At 44.4% G+C, this 21,699-nt stretch overlaps 1 protein-coding gene across 2 annotated transcripts in view; it reads right to left on the bottom strand.

Moving 5' to 3' along the window:
* Positions 1-4,955: 4,955 nt before the first annotated feature.
* The window catches only part of si:dkeyp-72e1.9 (syntaxin-binding protein 4), an 82,812-nt gene continuing 66,068 nt past the window's right edge, over positions 4,956-21,699 (bottom strand). For both annotated transcript variants that reach the window (XM_087837350.1, XM_087837351.1), the window contains exons 12-21: positions 21,503-21,591; positions 20,046-20,142; positions 18,011-18,138; positions 17,601-17,693; positions 11,199-11,264; positions 10,604-10,795; positions 10,233-10,349; positions 8,274-8,320; positions 8,049-8,176; positions 4,956-5,890 (exon numbers count right to left, since the gene is read on the bottom strand). In XM_087837350.1, the coding sequence (XP_087693476.1) occupies positions 5,835-5,890; positions 8,049-8,176; positions 8,274-8,320; positions 10,233-10,349; positions 10,604-10,795; positions 11,199-11,264; positions 17,601-17,693; positions 18,011-18,138; positions 20,046-20,142; positions 21,503-21,591 (1,013 nt within the window). In that variant the 3' untranslated portion in view covers positions 4,956-5,834. The remainder of the gene's footprint in view (positions 5,891-8,048; positions 8,177-8,273; positions 8,321-10,232; positions 10,350-10,603; positions 10,796-11,198; positions 11,265-17,600; positions 17,694-18,010; positions 18,139-20,045; positions 20,143-21,502; positions 21,592-21,699) is intronic.

Here is a 21,699-nt window from a genome sequence, read left to right as displayed (position 1 = left end):
GATTTAGGAGTGTGTTCGTGTGAATCTCTGATCTTTTTTCCCAGAAGCACATGTGTGAGGTCAGACTCTGATGTTAGATGAGAAGGCCTAGTTAGCACTAAATGATCCCAAAGGTGTTCTGTCAGGACTCTGTGAGAGCCGGTCATGTCCTTCCACTCCAAACTCACTCATTGATGTCTTAATAGACCTTGCTTTGTGCACTTGTGTGTAGTTATGTTGTAGCAGGAAGGAGCGATTCCCAAACTGTTCCCACAAATCATGAGCATGAAATTGTCCAACATGTCTTGGCATGCTGAAGAGTTCCTTTCACTGAAACTAAGGGGGCGAGCCCACTCCTGAAAAAAAACATCACATCAGAGTTCCTCATTCACCAAAGTTAACAGTTCGCACAATGCAGTCCGATAAGCACAGTGTCCTGGTAACCACCAAACCCAGACCGGTCACTGCAGAGAACACGTCTGCACTGCTGTATCATGCAGTGGTGTGGTGCTTCACAGCACACACACTTTGCAGGACGCTGGGTGATGTAAGTCGTGGATGCAGCAGCTCCATCCCACGAAGCTCTCTATGCACTGTTCTTGAGCTAATCCTTTACTATAACAACAATAAACAACTTCAGTGAACAGTCCAAAGATTTCATGGTTAAGGCCCAAATATTGATCCTAGCAACATCTATACTGATGGCAGTGGGCTCTTCTGAAGGACAACACCCTGATACAGCGAATTGTATCACTGAATCAGTGATATGGACATGAGCTCTCACTGTTTCTATGGGGCTCAGGTTGTCATGGCATAAGGTGGGGACCTGTCCTGGTTACGTTCAGTCGCATCTTGTTTGATGTGAAATCCACTGTGAATATGTAAATGTTGTGTTTCTGTTTTGTACCCTTTATTTGTGTTCTCTTAGTTTATTTTTGTGAAGGTTCTGGTTTCTGTTCTGCATTTCTATTTTTCCCAGCTCTTCTCTGTGTTTGATTATGTTGTTCTCAGGTTCTGGTTTCCATACTCCCTCTATTCTGTGTCCAGTCAGTGTCTGCCCTGGTCCCATGAGAGAGATATTATACCCCTTATGTCAAACTGAGTGATTTATGGCCACAATAAATTATTTATGAGCTCAGGAAGTAACGGAAGTAATAAAGGAAGTAATAAAATTACGATATTCATAAAAATATAATATTCATAAAAATTATGATATTCATCCAAAATATTCATTCATAGCTCATTGCTCCCCCCTCCCCCCCCCCCAAAAAAAAAGGATTAATTGATTATTTTAAAAAGTTTTTTATATCTAATAGGATCCTTTTATTTTTAAGCCATTAAAAAAAGTTTTTACTTTTTTATGCTTAAAAAACACCATCTGGTGGTGGGTCAGCGCATGAGCGCGCACCGCGCCTGTGTGTCTGTGCGCGCATGTGCGCGCGCCTGTCTCAGGACCGTGCTTGTGTGTTTAAAAATGTGTTAAACCAGAGTAAAAGTGCTTAAACTTGTGCTTTTGTAACGTTCAGTATGGCCAGACATACAGGTTGCATGCCTCGGGGGAAAACTTTATTTCAATTTATTTGCATTTGTTTAATACGAACAAAGAGATTTAGAATCAAACTCAGAATCCTAAAAAAAAACCTCTCGCAATCCCTGAAAAACTACCCCAAGCATAAGCGCACTGCGGCTCCCAACATAAAAAGCTTCCTGAAAAAAAAAACCAATTTTCTCCAAAAACGCTCAACAAAAAAACCCCTAGAATAACTCGATAAAATCTCTCGCGGTTTCCCACCCCAACCCTTAGGCAAATAAGCAGGAAAAACTAGTGACATACACCCAGTGGGAGACCAAGACCACTCCGTATTGCAGGTGGATCTGTAGAGCTAGTCGTCAAACAACCGATGATGCTCACACAGATGATTTTGTGTTGGACCTTACAAACACCCACTCCAGTGTTTTCAACATATTGCTTCGGATTCCCACTCAGGACTGGCTCAAGATGGTGTGTGAGAAAAATGCAAGAATATTAGAGCTTTTTAAGTAAAATTACAACTGAGTTGGTCCTGGTTGGAAATAACCCGCCACGCTCTACATAGCCCCGCCCCTCATCTGGTCCGCCTTACCCCCGCCTCCTCCTCACCCTGTCCTTTTAAAAACCGCAACCGCTCTCTCCTCCACATCGTCTAAAAACAACCATGACTCACCACAGCTTCGCAACCCTCTGTGCTCTATCTCCATCATCCCTCTGACCATCAGCTGCTTCTACGCCACCCTCGAGCCCTCGGATGGATCTTGCTACTCCACCACCAAGCCCGCTGATGGAGAGCCCCCATCAGGCCTCAGCATCTTCGGCCTCATCACCTCAAGGGTGGAACTCGCCCAGCCCCCCCCAACTAGCCGCTCTCGGCTGGCAATCAGCGGAGCAGACCCCCTCAAACACCGCAGTCTCCGGTGCATCGCTGTGGGCTTTGGGTACCCTGTGTGCCGGGCTCTTTTCCAAGAGTCTGAAGACAATGACCCCCACCCCGGCGAGAGCCGCGGACAGCCTTCGCCCGTGGACAACGATGAGGCCGCGACTCTACTCCCCACCGCTGTTTTTGAACTTATAATATTAACTCTCAAGTACCTCGTTAACTCGCTGCTCCAGAAACATAGACAGGACGTGTGTCAAGGATGTGAGGTCTCCCACCCCTCACAGAAACGACCTTCTTGTCTTTTCCCGCTGGAAAAATATTACTTTTTCAAGTACTATGATGAACTCTGCAGAAGATTATGGAATGGACATTTCACCAACACATTATTACAAATTTTACAGTTAGAGGGTTTTTCACCACCAGCGGCTCAAGTCAGAGGTGTGGCCCAAGCGTATCTCTTTGAACTCCGAGATGCCCGTGATATAGAGACCGCGCTGCAAGAAATTGACTCAAGCGTTACAGAAGTTACCCGGACCATAATTGATAAATTAAGATGAGAATTACTGTATGTATTGTTTTTCATTACATCAAATAAAACTTTCTTGGAAAAACTTTACAAGAATCAAACTTTTTTGTTTTACTAGAATCAAAGTGTTGAAGGTGGGCAGTGTTATTAATTACATCAAATAAAATATTTTTGGGAACTCGTTACATGACATAACTAACCGCTCATCATGAAATAAAACCATAGTTAAACACAACTTCAAAAATCACACATGGCAGAGCAGAATCTATTGAAACGTGCATATTATGACCCATCTCACCCTGGTAGTTTTTGCACACCGCACATGTGAATAATTTATTGATCATAAATCACTCAGTTTGACATAAGGGGTATAATACCATTTTTTTTGCCTGTCCCGTTTGGCTCTTTTGCATCAGAATTATTGTCTGAAGGCGAAGAAAGATGCACCTTTTATTGTTTATTTTATTTTCTCTTGCTGAATATGGGACAGACTTGACTGGGGGAAAGAAAAACAGCTGAGAAGAGGGACGGGGGAGAAGGGCAAAAAAACAAAAACCAACAGAATAAGAAGACAATAAATAAATAAATAAATATATCAATCACCTGGATCACCTGTTGAGAAAGAAAAAAGAAAACAAGCAGAAGAAAATGAGAGTAATAGAATAAACAACATCACAATGATATATGGGAATATGACAGTAAATACTAAATATTAAACATTATTGTGCAGCACGTAAGAGCCTGTTTTACTTTGAAAGTCTGTGTCTCATGTTAATGCGTCTGGTTTTGCTTCCTTTGTCTCGTCAGCCCTGATTTGTCCCAGCTGTGTTTCCCTCCTGTTTCCCATTCCCTGATTGCTCCCTCTGTGTATTTAAGCCCTGTGTCCGTGTCGTGATCTACCCTCAGCTTGCTGTGTGTGCTGCCTGCCGAGGTCGTTTATTTTGTGTTCTAGTTCAGCATTAAAGCTGTATTGAAGTTCACCTTTTGTTTCTGTGAGTCTGCATTTTGGGTCCTTTTCCTGCCTGCACACAGCCGTCACATGACAGTAAAGAACAAAACTACACCCACTGGGTCATTGCCTCACGTTTCTGTGTTGAATTTCTTCTTATGTCTCTGGTGCTGTGTAAGTGCCCCACAGCGACTTCCTGTGAGGGTTTCAATGGTAGATGGACTCCCTTTCCACTCAGTTTGACTTTTTTACTACTAGCCTCATTCATTTAAGGGGCGACCGTGGCTCAGGGGGTTGGAAAACATATCTGTAACCGGAAGGTCGCCGGTTCGACTCCCGGGCTCCCAACCCAACACTTTACCTACCGCCTACTGGTGTTGGCCAGATATGGCAGCCTCGCCTCTGTCAGTCTGCAGGGCAGCTGTGGCTACAACCGTAGCTGCCTCCACCAGTGTGTGAATGTGAGAGTGAATGAATAGTGGCATTGTAAAGTGCTATATAAATCCAATCCATTATTATAAGCACTTTTCCCCTATGCTCAAGTACTTTTAACTTAACATCCGCACATACAGCACTGTGCATAACAAGATGTGTGCTTAGTTCTCCGAGATGTTTGGAACAAACTACCAGCTGAGTAAAAACTGTGCACGTGGACCCAGAAGAAGGCAAAGGGTGGTTGCACCAAACACTGATGTGATTTCTCTTTTGTTCATTCACTGCATTTTGTTGGTTGATGAAAGTAAATGACTCACACTGAAAGCATTTCCCCACACCTGCCTAAAACGCTTGCACAGTGCTGTGTTTGTGTTCAGTTTATCTTCCCAGGGGTAACTCATCCATATAACTAGAAATGCCTGCAGGAGGAGCCAGAGATCAAGACAGCCGCCTCATCTGCAACCACGATTTCCATACATGACCCTAGAACGTCACGTCATTAGTCAGTATCCACTTCCTGAACAGCCTCGTGCACAAACTGTGAGCAGCTCTGGTTTCCTGCTTCTGTGGGAAGCAGTTGTGGTAAAGTCGCCCCTGTGAGCAGCACTGCTTGTTGGATGCTGAACAAAAGTTGAACTCGACACCAGTCCGGTCGTCAGTTATTCCTTTAATATAAAACAGTAACAGAAAGAATGAGGCCACACCAAAGAAGATCTGGTTGAAGGACATGTCATTATTGTCACTGCAGTTGTAGATGTCTGTAGAAATCAAATCTATGTTCAACATGTAGCCTAAGACTGAGGTCTGCCTACACAGGACACCAAACACAGTTACACAGCTGGAGCTACAGGTACACTACTCCTGAACGCAGGAGACACATCAACATGAACCAGGCAATGAGATGGAGATGATCCACGCTGCACCTTCAAACCTTCATTTCCATGACAGTGTGAGTGAGGGCGCGAGGGAAGGAAGCACGGCAGATGTTGTGTTAGAGCGAACGAGCTAATCTGTCATGAGTTTCTGACACAGGGGAACACGCTGTACACACCAGCTTTCCAAGTAAGTCCTCCTTTACGGAGTGGAGATGAGTTTGTGAGGATAGAAAAGAGGTTGGCAAGAGTATTAACAAGGTTTACAGCAGTGACACTGTGGGGGTGGAGGTCATGCAGCTCCACCTGCACCACCTGCTGTAAGAGTAACACACTAAGAATTGCAGCAGCACTTCTCACAGAGACGTCTGTACATGTGCTGCTGACAGGATGAGCCTGGATCAGCAGATCCACCGCTGAGCCCTGTGAGGAGCATTTGGAGTAATTGGAGGGAAAACACTAATTTCATGTGCACAAACAGGCTTTGGCATTAAAACGTGGTTGGTCTGTCCCAGCGAGGGTTTAACTGTCGTCGTGTCCTGTCGTAGAAGGGCGTGTTTGCTGCGGACTGTGGTGAAGTGCATGGCGAGGTCAGCTGCTCGTTGGGTGTCTTCTGCCCGGCCCAGGTCTGGACTCAGTCCTCTTTGGCTTGGTGCTGTTCACACATGATGAGGACTGACGTCTGGAGCTGATGCTGCATCTGCACTCACCGGTTCTGTAGAAGAGGTGGACAGAAAGAGTCTGTAGCAGTATGGTAATAGGAGGCAGTGGTGCCTGCTGCGAGGGGGAAACAACCCTTTGGATAAAGCAAACACAAATAGAGGCAGGAAAATACCAGGTTCAGCTGTGAGGGCAGCAGCTAGTGGCTCACACGGTCACTGCAGGTCTGAATCACAAGCTGCTGCTTCCCTTTGAGCCGTGCTGCGATGCTTCTGTCACAGGTCAGCCTCAAAGCCATGTTTTTGGAAACTTACACACAAAGGAACTCATTTGAAACAGTGTTGCTTTGGTCACAGCTCGATATTTAACCCTTTAAAGCCGGTCAGAGCAGCACGCTCTGTTTTGCGTAACTATTTTTAAATCCCGGTAGCTCTGCAACCACGTGAGCTAGCACAATAATTTTTTTTGCATATGAAACCGGAGGAGTTGTACTTACATCTTATGCCATCAGCTTGTCCTCGGTCACAGTTTCCTTCCACATATAGTTTTGCAAAAACTGCATAAAAAGCACTTGCAGCAACAAAAACATAATATTCCAGAAACACGCTTTGCCGATCCGATCAGCTGTTTGTAACACTTCCTACGTCCATCAGCACGAACTATCGCATGTCCGCCATGACCTGCCCGAAACCGGAAGTGACGTTATTTTCGCGGAAATGTAGTTTTTTACCATCAGGGCCTCATGAGCCTATACTGGTGTTTTTAAAAGTTATGTTTGACTTTATGACTTTCTGTGTGGTTTCTGGGATGCTTAGGACTCATATTGCACTGCTGGAAATAGTTTATTTTGATGCATATGCTGCTTTTTTGCAAATTTGCATTATAATATTTATTTTCGTTTTTCCTGCAGTGTATAAAAATTGGTGTATTTCAAAAATAAAACTATGAAGGCACTCAAAATAAATTTCCTGTGGTGGGAAACTATTTTGTGCAACTTTTTTGTATTTACAGTTTTGAGGGATAAGCCTCTTAAATTTCTCTAACTAGAAATATATGTTAAAAAAACAAAAACAATTTTCAATTTTTTTGTAGTTTATTGCACTTTATTGCAATGTATGTAATTACTATGCACTTAATGCAGACATATTATTAGAATGTAGGCTGTAATGGTTGTATTGATGTATAGCAACTTGAAATGCTCCCAAAAATGGCTCCACAGCATGTAAACATATAATATAAGCTCTGGCGGACTTGGTTCTATGGTAGGTCTTAAAGGGTTAAAAAGAAACAGAGCTGAACAACTGAACATGAAGCCAGAACAGTTTCATCTTCTAAAGAAACAGCTTTTAATCATCATCACCACTGCCCCCTTTATATCCTGGAACCCTGCTTTCTCTTCAGCGGATCGGCCTGATGAGTAAGGATGAGATATTATCCATGTTTCATTGCTCCACTTCAGACCTGCTGCAGAACGATGGACAGCAGTGGTTGCACGCTGACTGCTTTAATATATCGCTGCCTTGAGGCTGCAGGTTACATCCACGTCTGTTATACTGTATGAGGCTGACACTAAAGACTTTGTATATATATTTTATACTGACCATTATAGCAGAGCTCTTGCTAAAGGATGGCTCATATTAGTTCATCAGTTCTTAAGCCGTGGCAAAAGAAAACTAATTTTCAATTTTCATTAAGATCAGGCTTCAAACTTTCCTTTTTGCTAAAGCATATAGTTAGGGCTGGACCAGGTGACCCTGAATCCTCCCTTAGTTATGCTGCAATAGATGTAGGCTGCCGGGGATTCCCATGATGCATTGAGTTTTTCCTTTCCAGTCACCTTTCTCACTCACTATGTGTTAACAGACCTCTCTGTATTGAATCATATCTGTTATTAATCCCTGTCTCTCTTCCACAGCATGTCTTTATCCTGTCTTCCTTCTCTCACCCCAACCAATCACAGCAGATGGCCCCGCCCCTCCCTGAGCCTGGTTCTGCTGGAGGTTTCTTCCTGTTAAAAGGGAGTTTTTCCTTCCCACTGTCGCCAAAGTGCTGCGCTATATAAATAAAATTGAATTGAACTGAATTGAATCACATTATCTGAAAGTGTTCGTTGTCTTGTTTGCAGTTTGAACCTTCGTCCTTCCAAACACGGTGTTTCCACGTAGTGTATAAACAGTGTTCAGGCTTTTATTCTGGGTTAGTGAGCTCTGTACCTGTATCAGATGTGAGAGTACACACCCCCTCCACCAGCTCTTTGGCTTCCACAGCCAGCTGGAAGGCTGGGTCAGGAATTGGTGATGGGATGTCGGGGCTTTCCGTGGCAGGAGATGACCTGTTACTCCTGATGGAGACAGACACACAAGCAGAAGGACAATTGGAGCAGGAACTCGACTGCACAGCTGTGAGGAGCTTGTAAGGTGAAGGTGGCGCTCTCTTACCCCCCTTCTCCAAACAGGCTGGGCGTGGTCAGCACTTTGTGGACGTTCTGTAAAGAGAGATATGTGACAGCTGTAAGGCCGAGCGCTGGCAGCAGTAACACACACCGGGTCTCTCTGTGCTGTCAGGATGAAGCAGACCAGAGTGATTGTTGGACCTCGTCAGTTATTAGTGTTATCAGCTTCCCCTCGTTGTGTTTTTCAAACTGGTTTCTATGCTGATGGCTTTGTGCACACCCCTGCGTCTGATTGGTTCCTGCACCTTGCATCCTTCCACCATCACTGACTGCACCGATGGATATGAGGAGATCAGGTCAGAACAGAATCAGTGTTGGAAACATCCACCCATAGCCAGGTCTCCTGGGACAGATGTTGGTGGAGCCTGTACAGCAGCTGGTTTATGGCTGTAGCACACTCCCATCACCGGGGGCAGACTGACTCCATCAGGTTATTTTCCTGTCACTAGATTTAAAGACCAGAGCTGCAAATCTCAGAGCTGCACATGCAGCCTCCACATCATCTGTCGCACACCACAGAAGTAAACGTTCAAATTATGGTCAAATTATGCAACAGTTATGTACAGCTCTATGCATTTTCCTACTTTATCTAATAATTCTACAGGTTCGCTTAAATAGTCTTAACTGTAAATAAACCATCACATGTACAGTGGCTGACATGGGTCCCATAATGTGTTTCTCTGACATTTACACTTGAATGTTATCCTGGGGAAACACTGAGCTGTTAATAGGTTTGAATGACGACATCATTTCTGTATTGGCATTTTTTCCAAACAACCTTCAGTCTATGTGTGTGTCTGCAGGGAAGACCATGAAATACAAACAGGTGGCGAGCACATCACTCTTGTTGATTAACCACAACTAAAGGGAAAGATGGCACAAACTGCATCCTTATTATCATGGAAGCTAACATGATAAGCTAACAGAAGAGCAGACGTCTGAGACTATTCTGCAGTTCTGTGTGGATCATCTTCCCCTAACGTGGGATATTTAACAACACCTTTAGCACATTAGCAAAGAAAGGCTTTGATGGAAAGGACGTCAGCTCCCTTTCCATCAAAGTGTTTGCATCTCTTATAACAAGTTGTTGGAAAAATAAGCAGCGAGGATGTGGTGATTACACTGAATATCAGCTGCTTCAGTTGCTACAGGTGTGTAGCGAGCTGTTTTGCTGCTTCACCACCTTCACTTTTCAACAATATTGAATCTCTTTGTAGATGCTGACAGTTAACCATGTCACGCTCGAGCCTTTCATTCAGCTGTGGTTCAGTTTTTATTCATATATTTTTATGCACTTTTTCCTGAACCTGTTAAAAGCTTCTAGTTTAGAGATACACGTTCTTCAGCTTTGATAACTGAGTTCTTATCAATCAGTATAAGATTATATTCCCCACATTAACACTCTGTAGAATTTGTATTTTTATTTTAATACTTAAGGCTGAATTGGGCGATCGTGGCTCAAGAGTTGGTAGTTCGTCTTGTAATCGGAAGGTTGCCGGTTCGAGCCCCGGCTTGGACAGTCTCGGTCGTTGTGTCCTTGGGTGAGACACTTCACCCGTTCCCTACTGGTGGTGGTCAGAGGGGCCGATGGCGCCAGTGTCCGGCAGCCTCGCCTCTGTCAGTGCGCCCCAGGGTGGCTGTGGCTACAATGTAGCTGCCATCACCAGTGTGTGAATGGGTGGATGACTGGATGTGTAAAGTGCTTTGGGGTCCTTAGGGACTAGTAAAGCGCTATACAAATACAGACCATTTACCATTTGAGTGTGTGTTGTGCAAAACAACTCTAGAAAGCTATGATAACACTTGTTAACAGCTTCGGATCACTGTCCCGAGGTTTAGCTGTGACAAATACAATACTCTGGTATACAGAGTGGGCTCAGTGACTGCAGGCGTCTGCTTCCTGCCTGTTCACAGCTCATCCAGAGGAACACCAGCAGAGCGGTACCTGAGCAAAGCCGAGCAGTTTCTTGTTGGAGATCTCCAGAGTTTTCCTGCTCAGCTCAGACTTCTTCAGCTGGCAGTCGATGGTCGTCAGCCTCCTCTTCAGCTCGCCCACCTCCTCCTGACAAACACACCAACACACTCAGCTCGTGTAAGTGTGTCATGTAGACAACTCTTTGGGTGCATCATGTATCACAATACAGTACAATGACCTTTGACCTAATGCCTGAACATATTGGATGTGTAAGATGTAGAGTACTGTGAAGATGCATTTAAAAATACAGACAGCTGTTTCCCCAAATTTCAAGGCTGACATGAGGCATCTTGCTCTGTCAGTGAACAAGGCTGTGGGCCACGACTCTAACATCCTCGTACCTGCATGGACTCTGCTCCCCGTCGTTGCTTCTTGGTGGCCAGCTGGCTCTTCAGGTCTCTGATCTCAGCCTCCAGCAGCTGGATGACTTCTTCATAGTCCTGCTCGGCGCTGCCGGCCTGCCGATGCACCGCCTCGGCCGCCTGCAGACGACTCTTCAGGCGAGTGTTCTCCTCTACAGTCAGACAGGCTTTCTAGGAGAAGTGACAGAAGGATTCACTCACTGCCTTCAGTCTTTGTCCACGTTTTCAGATGATTCAGCTGCCAGTGAGACGTATTTTACTAAATACAACAGGATGATCATATGAATATGTTATTAGCAATTTTATTTTACCAGCTGAGAAATCTTTACATTCTTGGTTCTCACACCTTAAACTGTCCTACGACACGCCCTATCGAGCTGCACAACAACACCATTTCTAACCATTCATCAACTAAACAACAGCCGCCATTATCAGCAGACTCAGTTTGATTAGTTTCACTACAAAAATAATTTCCATGCAACTTTGACCCCATCGCCCACGCTCACATCCCACAGTTATAAAGATGTAACTTGAGACACTGCGTGTCTCCACAGGCTGCAGGCCGGCCTCTGACCTCTGAGGTCTTCTGCAACTCCTCCTCGAGGGTTTTCTTGCTGTGTTCCATGTCCTTCAGCATCACCTGCCAAGAGAGGCAGCAGATGAAGTGGCAGCTTCCTGTATGACTGTTAAAGACCCACCTTTCCATTCAGAGGACAGACACAAAACTGTGAGGCACGCGGCCAGGAAAAAGCAGCTAAATCTTGGTGAGGATGGGATGTTAGGCTTCGTCTGTGGTCGAGTGTGTGTTTGTTGGCTAAGTGTGGAAACAGGATTCTTTGTGTTTAGTTTTAAACTGCAAAACGTATTCTCACTACTTCACTTGGTAGCCAAAGAAATACTAAGAGTGTAAATGTGCCTATTAAACCATATTTCTGGGCACTGTTGAAGGAAGCACGTTTAGCTAGCAATGCCGAGTTAACTCTGAGACGAGGAAAACTCGTGTTTCCTGAACTTTCCTCCGACTCCTCCCATCCTGTTTATTCTCCAAAATGGCTGTCAGAGCACTGAGTGAACTGCAGATTTTTAGAAACACTAGAAACAGTTAACCTGAGAGCTTTTACAGTCATTCGTCATCAGTATATAAGAACAACGACAGTAATGATGTCACTCATTTATTATCAGCTCAGAATAAAATCCATTTTTTCCATCGTTCTAAATGCTAGTTCAATTCAATTCAATTCAATTTTATTTATATAGCGCCAAATCACAACAAATGTCGCCTCAAGGCGCTTCATAGATACAGAGAAAAGCCCAACAATCATATGACCCCCTATGAGCAAGCACTTTGGCGACAGTGGGAAGGAAAAACTCCCTTTTAACAGGAAGAAACCTCCGGCAGAACCAGGCTCAGGGAGGGGCGGGGCCATCTGCTGTGATTGGTTGGGGTGAGAGAAGGAAGACAGGATAAAGACATGCTGTGGAAGAGAGACAGAGATTAATAACAGATACGATTCAATGCAGAGAGGTCTGTTAATACATAGTGAGTGAGAAAGGTGACTGGAAAGGAAAAACTCAATGCATCATGGGAATCCCCCGGCAGCCTACATCTATTGCAGCATAACTAAGGGAGGATTCAGGGTCACCTGGTCCAGCCCTAACTATATGCTTTAGCAAAAAGGAAAGTTTTAAGCCTAATCTTAAAAGTAGAGATAGTGTCTGTCTCCCGAATCCAAACTGGAAGCTGGTTCCACAGAAGAGGGGCCTGAAAACTGAAGGCTCTCCCTCCCATTCTACTTTTAAATACTCTAGGAACAACAAGTAGGCCTGCAGAGCGAGAGCGAAGTGCTCTAATAGGGTGATATGGTACTACAAGGTCATTAAGATAAGATGGGGCCTGATTATTTAAGACCTTGTATGTGAGGAGCAGGATTTTGAATTCAATTCTGGATTTAACAGGAAGCCAATGAAGGGAAGCCAAAACAGGAGAAATATGCTCTCTCTTTCTAGTCCCTGTCAGTACTCTTGCTGCAGCATTTTGGATTAACTGAAGGCTTTTCAGTGAGTTTTTTGGACATCCTGATAATAATGAATTGCAGTAGTCCAGCCTGGAAGTAATAAATGCATGAACTAGTTTTTCAGCGTCACTCTGAGACAGGATATTTCTAATTTTAGAGATGTTGCGCAAATGGAAGAACGCAGTCTTACATATTTGTTTAATATGTGCGTTGAAGGACATATCCTGGTCAAAAATGACTCCAAGGTTCCTCACAGTGTTACTGGAGGCCAAGGTAATGCCATCCAGAGTAAGAATCTGGTTAGATACCATATTTCTAAGCTTTTCAGCGCCGAGTACAATGACCTCAGTTTTATCTGAGTTGAGAAGCAGAAAGTTAGTGGCCATCCAAGTCTTTATGTCTTTAAGACATTCCTGCAGTTTAACTAATTGGTGTGTGTTATCTGGCTTCATGGACAGATAGAGCTGGGTGTCATCTGCATAGCAGTGAAAATGTATGCTATGTCTTCTAATGATGCTGCCTAGGGGAAGCATGTATAATGTAAACAGAATTGGTCCTAGCACTGAACCCTGTGGAACTCAATAATTAACCTCAGTGTGTGAAGAGGACTCTCCATTTACATGCACAAATTGGAGTCTATTAGATAGATATGATACAAACCACTGCAGTGCAATACCTGTAATACCTACAGCATGTTCTAATCGCTCTAATAGGATATTATGGTCAACAGTATCGAATGCTGCACTAAGGTCAAGAAGGACAAGCACAGAGATGAGTCCACTGTCAGAGGCCATAAGAAGATCATTTGTAACCTTCACTAAAGCTGTTTCTGTGCTGTGATGAGCTCTGAAACCTGACTGAAACTCTTCAAATAAACCATTCCTCTGCAGATGATCTGTTAGCTGTTTGACAACTACTCTTTCAAGGATTTTTGATATGAAAGGAAGGTTGGAGATTGGCCTATAATTAGCTAAGACTGCTGGGTCTAGAGATGGCTTTTTGAGTAAAGGTTTAACTGCAGCCACCTTGAAGGCCTGTGGTACATAGCCGATTATTAGAGATAGGTTGATCATATATAAGATCGAAGAATTAATCAATGGCAGAACTTCTTTGAGCAGTTTTGTAGGAATGGGGTCTAAAAGACACGTTGATGGTTTGGAGGAAGTAATTATTGACGTTAACTCAGAAAGATCGATTGGAAAAAAAGAGTCTAACTTAACATCAATGGAACTACAAGTAGCTGTAGATAATATTACATCTGTGGGATGATTATTGGTAATTTTTTCTCTAATGATAAAAATTTTATTTGTGAAGAAGTTCATGAAGTCATCACTAGTTAACGTTAAAGGGATGGTAGGCTCAAAAGAGCTCTGGCTTTTTGTCAGCCTGGCTACAGTGCTGAAGAGAAACCTGGGGTTGTTCTTATTTTCTTCAATCAGTGATGAGTAGTAAGCTGTTCTGGCTTTGCGGAGGGCTTTCTTATAAAGCAACAAACTATTTCTCCAGGCTAAATGATGATCCTCTAAATTTGTGACACGCCATTTCCTCTCCAGATTACGAGTCGTCTGCTTGAGGGTACGTGTTTGAGAATTATACCACGGGGTCATGTACTTCTGATTAGAGACCTTAGTTTTCACTGGAGCTACAGTATCCAGAGTCGTACGTAGTGAGGAGGTGAAATTATTAACAACATAATCGACCTCTGTTGGGGTAGCGTTCAGATAGCTGCTCTGCTCTGTGTTGGTACAGGGCATTGACGATGATAACAGTGGCTGGATTATATTCTTAAACTTAGTTACAGCGCTTTCAGAAAGACATCTACTTTGATAAAGTCCACTCTCCACTGCTGCGTAATCAATTATTGTAAATGTAAATTTTATCAAGAAATGATCAGACAGGAGAGGGTTTTCAGGAAACACTGTTAAATGTTCAGTTTCTATGCCATATGTTAAAACAAGATCTAGAGTGTGATTAAAGTGGTGGGTGGGTTCTTTTACATTTTGAGAGAAACCAATTGAGTCTAACAACAGATTAAATGCCATGTTGAGGCTGTCATTTTTAGCATCTACATGGATGTTAAAATCACCCACAATAATTATTTTATCTGAGCTCAGAACTAAATTAGATATAAAGTCTGAGAAATCAGACAGAAACTCTGTGTAAGGCCCAGGTGGACGATAGATGATAACAAGTAAGACTGGTTTCTGAGTTTCACAGCTGGGGTGGATAATGTTAAGCATCAGGCTTTCAAATGAATTAAAAGTCTGTCTTGGTCTTTCATTAATTAATAGACTGGTGTGAAAAATTGCTGCCACACCGCCCCCTCGACCTGTGCTTCGAGATTTCTGGTAGTTAGAATGACTCGGGGGTGTTGATTCATTTAAGCTAACATAATCATCCTGCTGCAACCAGGTTTCTGTAAGGCAGAGTAAATCAATTTGTTGATCATTTATTAAGTCATGTACTAACAGAGACTTGGAAGAGAGAGACCTAATATTTAATAATCCACATTTCACTGTTTTACTCTTTGGTTCAGATGTGGATACTGTATTGTTCTTTCTTTGTAAATGTTTAAGTTGTTTGTTGCTGGTTTTTAGTTTGTTTTTTGTCTTTTTGGAAGCAGACACAGTCTCTATGGAGATGGGTTTTTGGGGGGGTAGCAGGAGGAGAGAAGCTGCAGAGAGGCGTGTAAGACTGCAACTCTGCTTCCTGGTCCCAACTCTGGATAGTCATGTTTTGAGGGGTTTAATAAATTTGTCCATAAATAGTGCCAATTCTGTTTACATTATACAAGCTTGCATTTACACTGCTATGCAGATGACACCCAGCTCTATCTGTCCATGAAGCCAGATAACACACACCAATGAGTTAAACTGCAGGGATGTCTTGAAGCGGATGGCCGCTAACTTTCTGCTTCTTATTTCAGATCAAACTGAGGTTATTGTACTCGGCCCTGAAAATCTTGAGTTTTATATTATTGTAGGGTACATCCTCTATAGTGAAAATAACAAAGTTTTACAGTTTACATCATATATAGTTAATCTCTGTAATATTCTGAATATTTAAGGAGCTTGCAAAGAAAAGCGTCTGGATTTCTTTAAGTTGCTTGAAGACGTTTCACCTTCATCCGAGAAGCTTCTTCAGTTCTAAGGTCAAATGGTGGAGAGTCCCAGATATAAACCTAGTGGGAGTTTCCCCCCCACAGAGGGACAAAAGGACCCCCTGATGATCCTCTAATCACATGAGCCAAGGTGTGAAACTGGGTGTGTGTCACAATCAGCCAGAGTTTCAGGTGAGCTCATTGTGAAACCTGGCCCCACCTTATCATGCGATTTCCTGAGGTCAGATGGCCCAGGATGTGAGTGGGCGTTAAGGCGTCTGGGGAGGGAACTCAAAACTGGATTATAGATGGCAGAGAGTTGGTGTCGTAAACCACCGCCTCTGTTCAAAGATGGTCGCTCACAGTGGACACAGATGCTTCTTTCACTCCTCTTTCAAACCATCTGTCCTCTCTGTCCAAAATGTGAACATTGGCATCCTCAAAGAGTGACCTTTGACCTTTAGATGCAGATGGACAGCTGAGTCTTGTCCTGTGGAGGTGGCTCTTCTGTGTTGTGCCATGCGCTTGTGAAGTGGCTGTTTGGTCTCTCCAATGTAGAGGTCTGGGCATTCCTCGCTGCTGTACAGCATACACCACATTGTTAAGTTTGTGTTTTGGAGTTTTGTCTTTCGGGTGAACCAGTTTTTGTCTGAGTGTGTTGCTGGGTCTGAAGTACACCGGGATGTCGTGCTTGGAGAAAACCCTCCTGAGTTTCTCTGATACACCGGCTACATAGGGGATGACAACGTTGTTGCGCCTGTCCTTCTTATCCTCCCTTGCTGGTGTCTGATCTTCTTTTCTGTGCCTCTTTGCTGACTTTAAGAACGCCCATTTAGGATAGCCGCACGTTTTGAGTGCTTCCTTTACATGTGTGTGTTCCTTCTTTTTCCCTTCAGGCTTAGAGGGAACATGTTCTGCCCGGTGGTGTAGGGTCCTAATTACTCCAAGTTTGTGTTCCAGAGGGTGATGGGAGTCAAACAGGAGGTACTGGTCCGTGTGTGTGGGCTTCCGGTAAATTTCGATGTTGAGGTTGCCATTCTCTTCAATGTGCACAGCGCAGTCCAGGAAAGGCAAACAGTCGTCCTTTGTGTCTTCCCTGGTGAACTTGATGTTTTTATCCACAGCGTTGATGTGCGCAGTGAAGGATTCCACTTCTTGTGTCTTGATTTTGACCCAGGTGTCGTCTACATATCTGTACCAGTGGCTGGGTACTCTTCCTTTGAAAGAGCCAAGAGCCTTCCTTTCCACTTCCTCCATGTAAAGGTTGGCTACAATAGGTGACACGGGGGAGCCCATGGCACAGCCATGTTTTTTGTCTGTAGAAGCCTTCGTTGTATTTAAATATGTGGTGGTGAGGCAGAGGTCTAACAGTGTGCAGGTCTGATCGGGGGTGAAGCGCACTCAGCCATGACACCACAAAAATGTTTGTTTCAGCTCTGTGCCAGAAAAGCACCAGGACAATGCAGCAGTCGTCTGTGCTCTTACTTACAGTGATACATTTCTCTGTACGTTTGAATCATTTTGTCACCGATACATGGTGACACGTGTAGGTGCCAATCATGGGGATCATTTTATGTGAGTGTGACCAGTTTAACAGAGGCAGTTCCTGACCATCATCATGATACTCATCACCTCTAACTGGGGCTTCGGGTTTGTCGAGCCAGCTAAGGTCAATTAGCCTGAGTGTGTTGGACTTCATTCTTAGTAAAGACCACTGGACAGACACGAAACAAGACAGTAGACATGATAAAAGACACTGTGGGACAGAGGGAGACACAGTCAAAGAAAAGTAAACTAAGAGAAAACATAACAGCTGGAAGTCCTCAAAACCAGAGAGGGAAAAACAAAGGTGTGTTTTCACCTTGAGCTGCTTCATCTGCGTCTGCAGCTGCTTCACCTCCGTCTGAAACTGCTCCATCTCCTCACTGCTGTAGCTGCACTCGGATTCATATGTCTGCACACACACACACACACACACACACACACACACACACACACACACACACACACACACACACACACACACACACACACACACAGTTAACCTTCATTTCTGGGTGGAAAATTTAAAATATTAGATTGTGACTGGAGTTTGTTTTAAAACTTAGATTTGATGCTATTTCTGCCTTTTTTGCTGCTCTTTTTTAAAACTCGTTCTTTTAAACTGTATTGCTTATTGCTGTAGAGGCTGGTGAGAAACAGTATTTGGTGTCAGGCTGGGTAACAGCCAGCTGTTTTGTGTCTATATGAGAGGTGGTGAGAGCTGCTTACAGGTGAGTGGAAGGCTGAGGTATCCATCAGACTAGCTGCTTCATGGTAGGAGAAAGTGAAGGGACCCGTCTCCAGGCCCAGCTCCTCCAGGTTCTCCTGGAAGATGTTCCGGGTCGCCTCCACAAAGTCTGAGCCATCACACCAAAACCAGGATTAATTTTTTTAACAGAAAAACAAGGAAACGCAAACAATCAGGGCCATGTGTACACACACACACACACACACACACACACACACACACACACACACACACACACACACACACAAACACGTCCTTCTGGGGACATCTCATTGACATAATGCTAGCTGCTTACCCTAACCATCCACAATGAATGCCTGACCCTGACCCTGACCCTGACCCATAACCTAATTGTAACCCTGACACTGAAGCCACATTTTGAGCCTTCAGCACTGTGGGGACTGGGGCATTTGGGTCCCCATAAAGAGAGAGACTAGACTGGCTCCAACAGCGTTACAGGCTCTGGACCCTTTCACGTCTGTCTCATGGCTCAGGGTGAACCTGTCTGTTAAAACCACGGGACACCAGTGGTGGACCTGCCACTCCTGGTATCTTGTGATAAACACCAGTTGGGCTCCACGGTACCGTACAGCGTGCACAGCACCCACTAGAGGACATCCAGCCCTCTGACCACTCTCCTTCACACCAGCGGCCTGCTGCAGGTTATTTTGTAGCTCTGACAGTGCTCATCATCTTCCTCCGAAGGAGCAGATGCTGGTCCTGCTCATGGCTTCTGTATGTCCAGCTCTCCTCGAGTAATCACCTGTCCCCTGGACTCTCCTCCATGCTCTTAACGTTCTGGAAACAGCACATATTGATGTGCCATCTTGGCGCATCACCTCATGCAGTAGTAACGCTGAGTCGAGCCTAATGCGACACTCATGAAAAAACAGTCAGAAAAGATGAGGAGAGACAAATGTCAGCGACCTTCATCTGTAAAATCACTACTGTCGGCCCTCTGGACCTGTTGTTAATGTCAATGATACCAAAGCAGCTCAAATTGATACTCAACTAACCAGACCAATATCCCAAAGGTTCAACTGTTGATGCTATACTCCTTTAAATTTTGGGATTAGTGTGTGTCACAAAAGCATAGAAGAAAAGCACAACAACAACAACAACGAGCCCAAATATCCAGAGACCCTCAGCTGGGTCACCGTCAGGAGCCAGACAGCAGAAACACATTCATGCACGTTCTGCATATTCTCTTTGACTGTACAGGACAAACACTGCACTGCTGTGACGTGGCTGCATAGCTTTACTCAGGGGTGTTTCTGAGGCATAGCTCAGTGTGCATCAGTGTGCATCTGAATATCACCTGCGTCAGTTACTACAGTTGTGCATCAGGTTAAAAAGCTTCTTTGTCACACTGAAAACTGACTTTAGGTGTAACATGCATCTTTAATCCTCGTGCTTTGTCGTACGCTCCTCAGCATCACAGAGTTACATGAAAAGGCAACAGACCTGATCTGTTCCTCGAGACGCTGAACAACCTGCCCATCAGGTGACTCATCACTGCAGCATTCATGTTCCTCGGCTCACCTGTAGGACCCTACACACTAAACTGTGCTGTCATCAGCATTACAGCAACTGCTTTGTCACAGAAAAGCATCCTGGAAGCTCGGTGGCATGGAGGCATGTGTCAGGATGGGATCTTTGATGGTTTCTGCAGCCTCATGTTTGACCTGCAGTCTAAAAACAAGCTGCCTGTACTGAGTTTAATATCACGCACAGCCTGTATCATCCAGTCCTTTCTGTCAGTGAGCATGAACAGGTACACGCAGGTGAATTCAGCCCTGCGATGTGAACGCTGGCCCTCCAAACGACTGGAAACATGTAGTCACAGCTGGTTACACAACCTGACATTTTGCACAAGTGACACAACCAATAAGAAACATGCTGCTGTCACATGAAGCCTGTGATTTGACAGGACCTCAGCACAGATCTTCACCTAACAGCTGACACAACTACAAATCCTATCAGTGAGTGTACGTGTGCTGCTTGCATGCACGTCACCTCCGTAGGCCACGGTGCCTTGTGGGTCTGTGGTCAGACTCTGTCGCAGCTGCTTCTTCTTCTCTTCTGTGACATCCAAACCGAGGAAGGACAAGGCCTGAGAGACATGAAGCATGTGCTGTCATCAGACTGCACTCTGCACATCACAGTTTGTTCTCCAAGTAAAATTATATTTCATTACAAACATGAGCCTAAAGTTACTTCACAAAGCGTCTGCAGAGAGGACGCCTGAGCTACCAGGACAGGATGCAGTAGAAGAAAGTACAAAAACTGCCTACATACACTTTGAGTAATGTGTTTATAATGTGATTATAGAGTTCTTTAATTAGCAAATCCACCGTCGTCATAAAGCAGACACTGCTCTGTTCAACACGTGTGCAGGTGTGTAATTCCTCTGTTTTCAGTAGAGTTTTGTACACTGCCTGTTCGTTTTCCTTTGCAGTGTTTAAACTCAGTGTGTCTCTGATCCCTGCATCAACACGCCCAAGCAAAATCAACCTAAATAACAGTAACAACTGTACAAAGAGGAAGATAGAAATCAGAGAGTCGTGAAGCTGAAGAGTCTGCTGACGGGGTAAAAATAATCCACATGCCTGTAAGAGGAAGATTAGTAACTGGATGCATAAAGATGATGGGCTGGGAGTACTGGGATACTGTGGGTCCAATCTGGGTTCAGGCTGAGGCCAGTTTCTATGAGTTTCTGATGACTGAAAGTGATGAGTGCACTGCAGGAAGAAGCAGCGAAAAGGCGAAATAACAGGAAAAGCTGCAGAGTGGTTGGGAGCTAAACTGAGTCATAGCAAAATCAGGAAACACGTGAAGCTCACTGAGAGAGGAACTACAGAAGATGAGAAAGGTGAAGCCGTGGTTAACGGCGGTCCCTGTGGTAACCGGAGCACTTGGAGCAGTGACTCTTAAACCAGGCGAGAGGCTCCAGCAGATCCCAGCAACCACATCTCTGCAGAGAGGAGCAGACTAATACTCAGACTCTCAGGCCTTTGGTAGAGAGCCCAAGCATGAAGGATTAAGAGCACCCAGAGGGCAAGTGGGGGACATTAGTACACACTAATCCATCCAAATCATCCATTATCCAGGTGCTCCAATCACTTCCATGACCCAGGTGTACAATCCTGGGTCGCTGTCAGGAGCTCAGTGAATCCCAGCGTGCTTCCATGATAGGATGCTGTCTGTAATCATTTCCTCACTACTGAATATTCCACAAGCAACTCTTAGTGGTGTTACACAGAGGGGAACAATTGGGATAGACGGCAACTCAGCCACAAGCGGCAGGTCACGTAAAGAGCGCCTCTCAACACCTTTCAACCACCAACCATATATATATATATATGCTTCACATGTGTCATCGCTCTCACATAATCTGTGTGATTTCTTTAGTGTCCACTTAACTGTGTATCAGGTAGCACAGGTCTAAAGAAGCTGAGCAGGTCAGGACTCACCAAGTCTAACTTGTCTGATTTGAGGCGAATGTAAGGGTCCAGGGTTATCTTAGGCTTCGCTCCTGTCGGGGATCTCTGGCTGGTTGAACCTGGAGACAGAAAATGAAGAAAAGAAAATCAGGACTGAAAAAAACTAAACCAGAAGTTGGGTTGTTTAAAAAAAGTAGACTGTGTATATACACACAGATCTGTACATA

Source organism: Neolamprologus brichardi, unplaced genomic scaffold (genome assembly GCF_056152115.1).
Source record: "Neolamprologus brichardi isolate AB-2024 unplaced genomic scaffold, ASM5615211v1 NODE_ptg000031l+_length_7269946_cov_1, whole genome shotgun sequence".
NCBI lineage: Eukaryota > Metazoa > Chordata > Actinopteri > Cichliformes > Cichlidae > Neolamprologus > Neolamprologus brichardi.
Note: the sequence above shows the minus strand (reverse complement) of the source record. Positions and strands in the feature narration are given on the sequence as shown.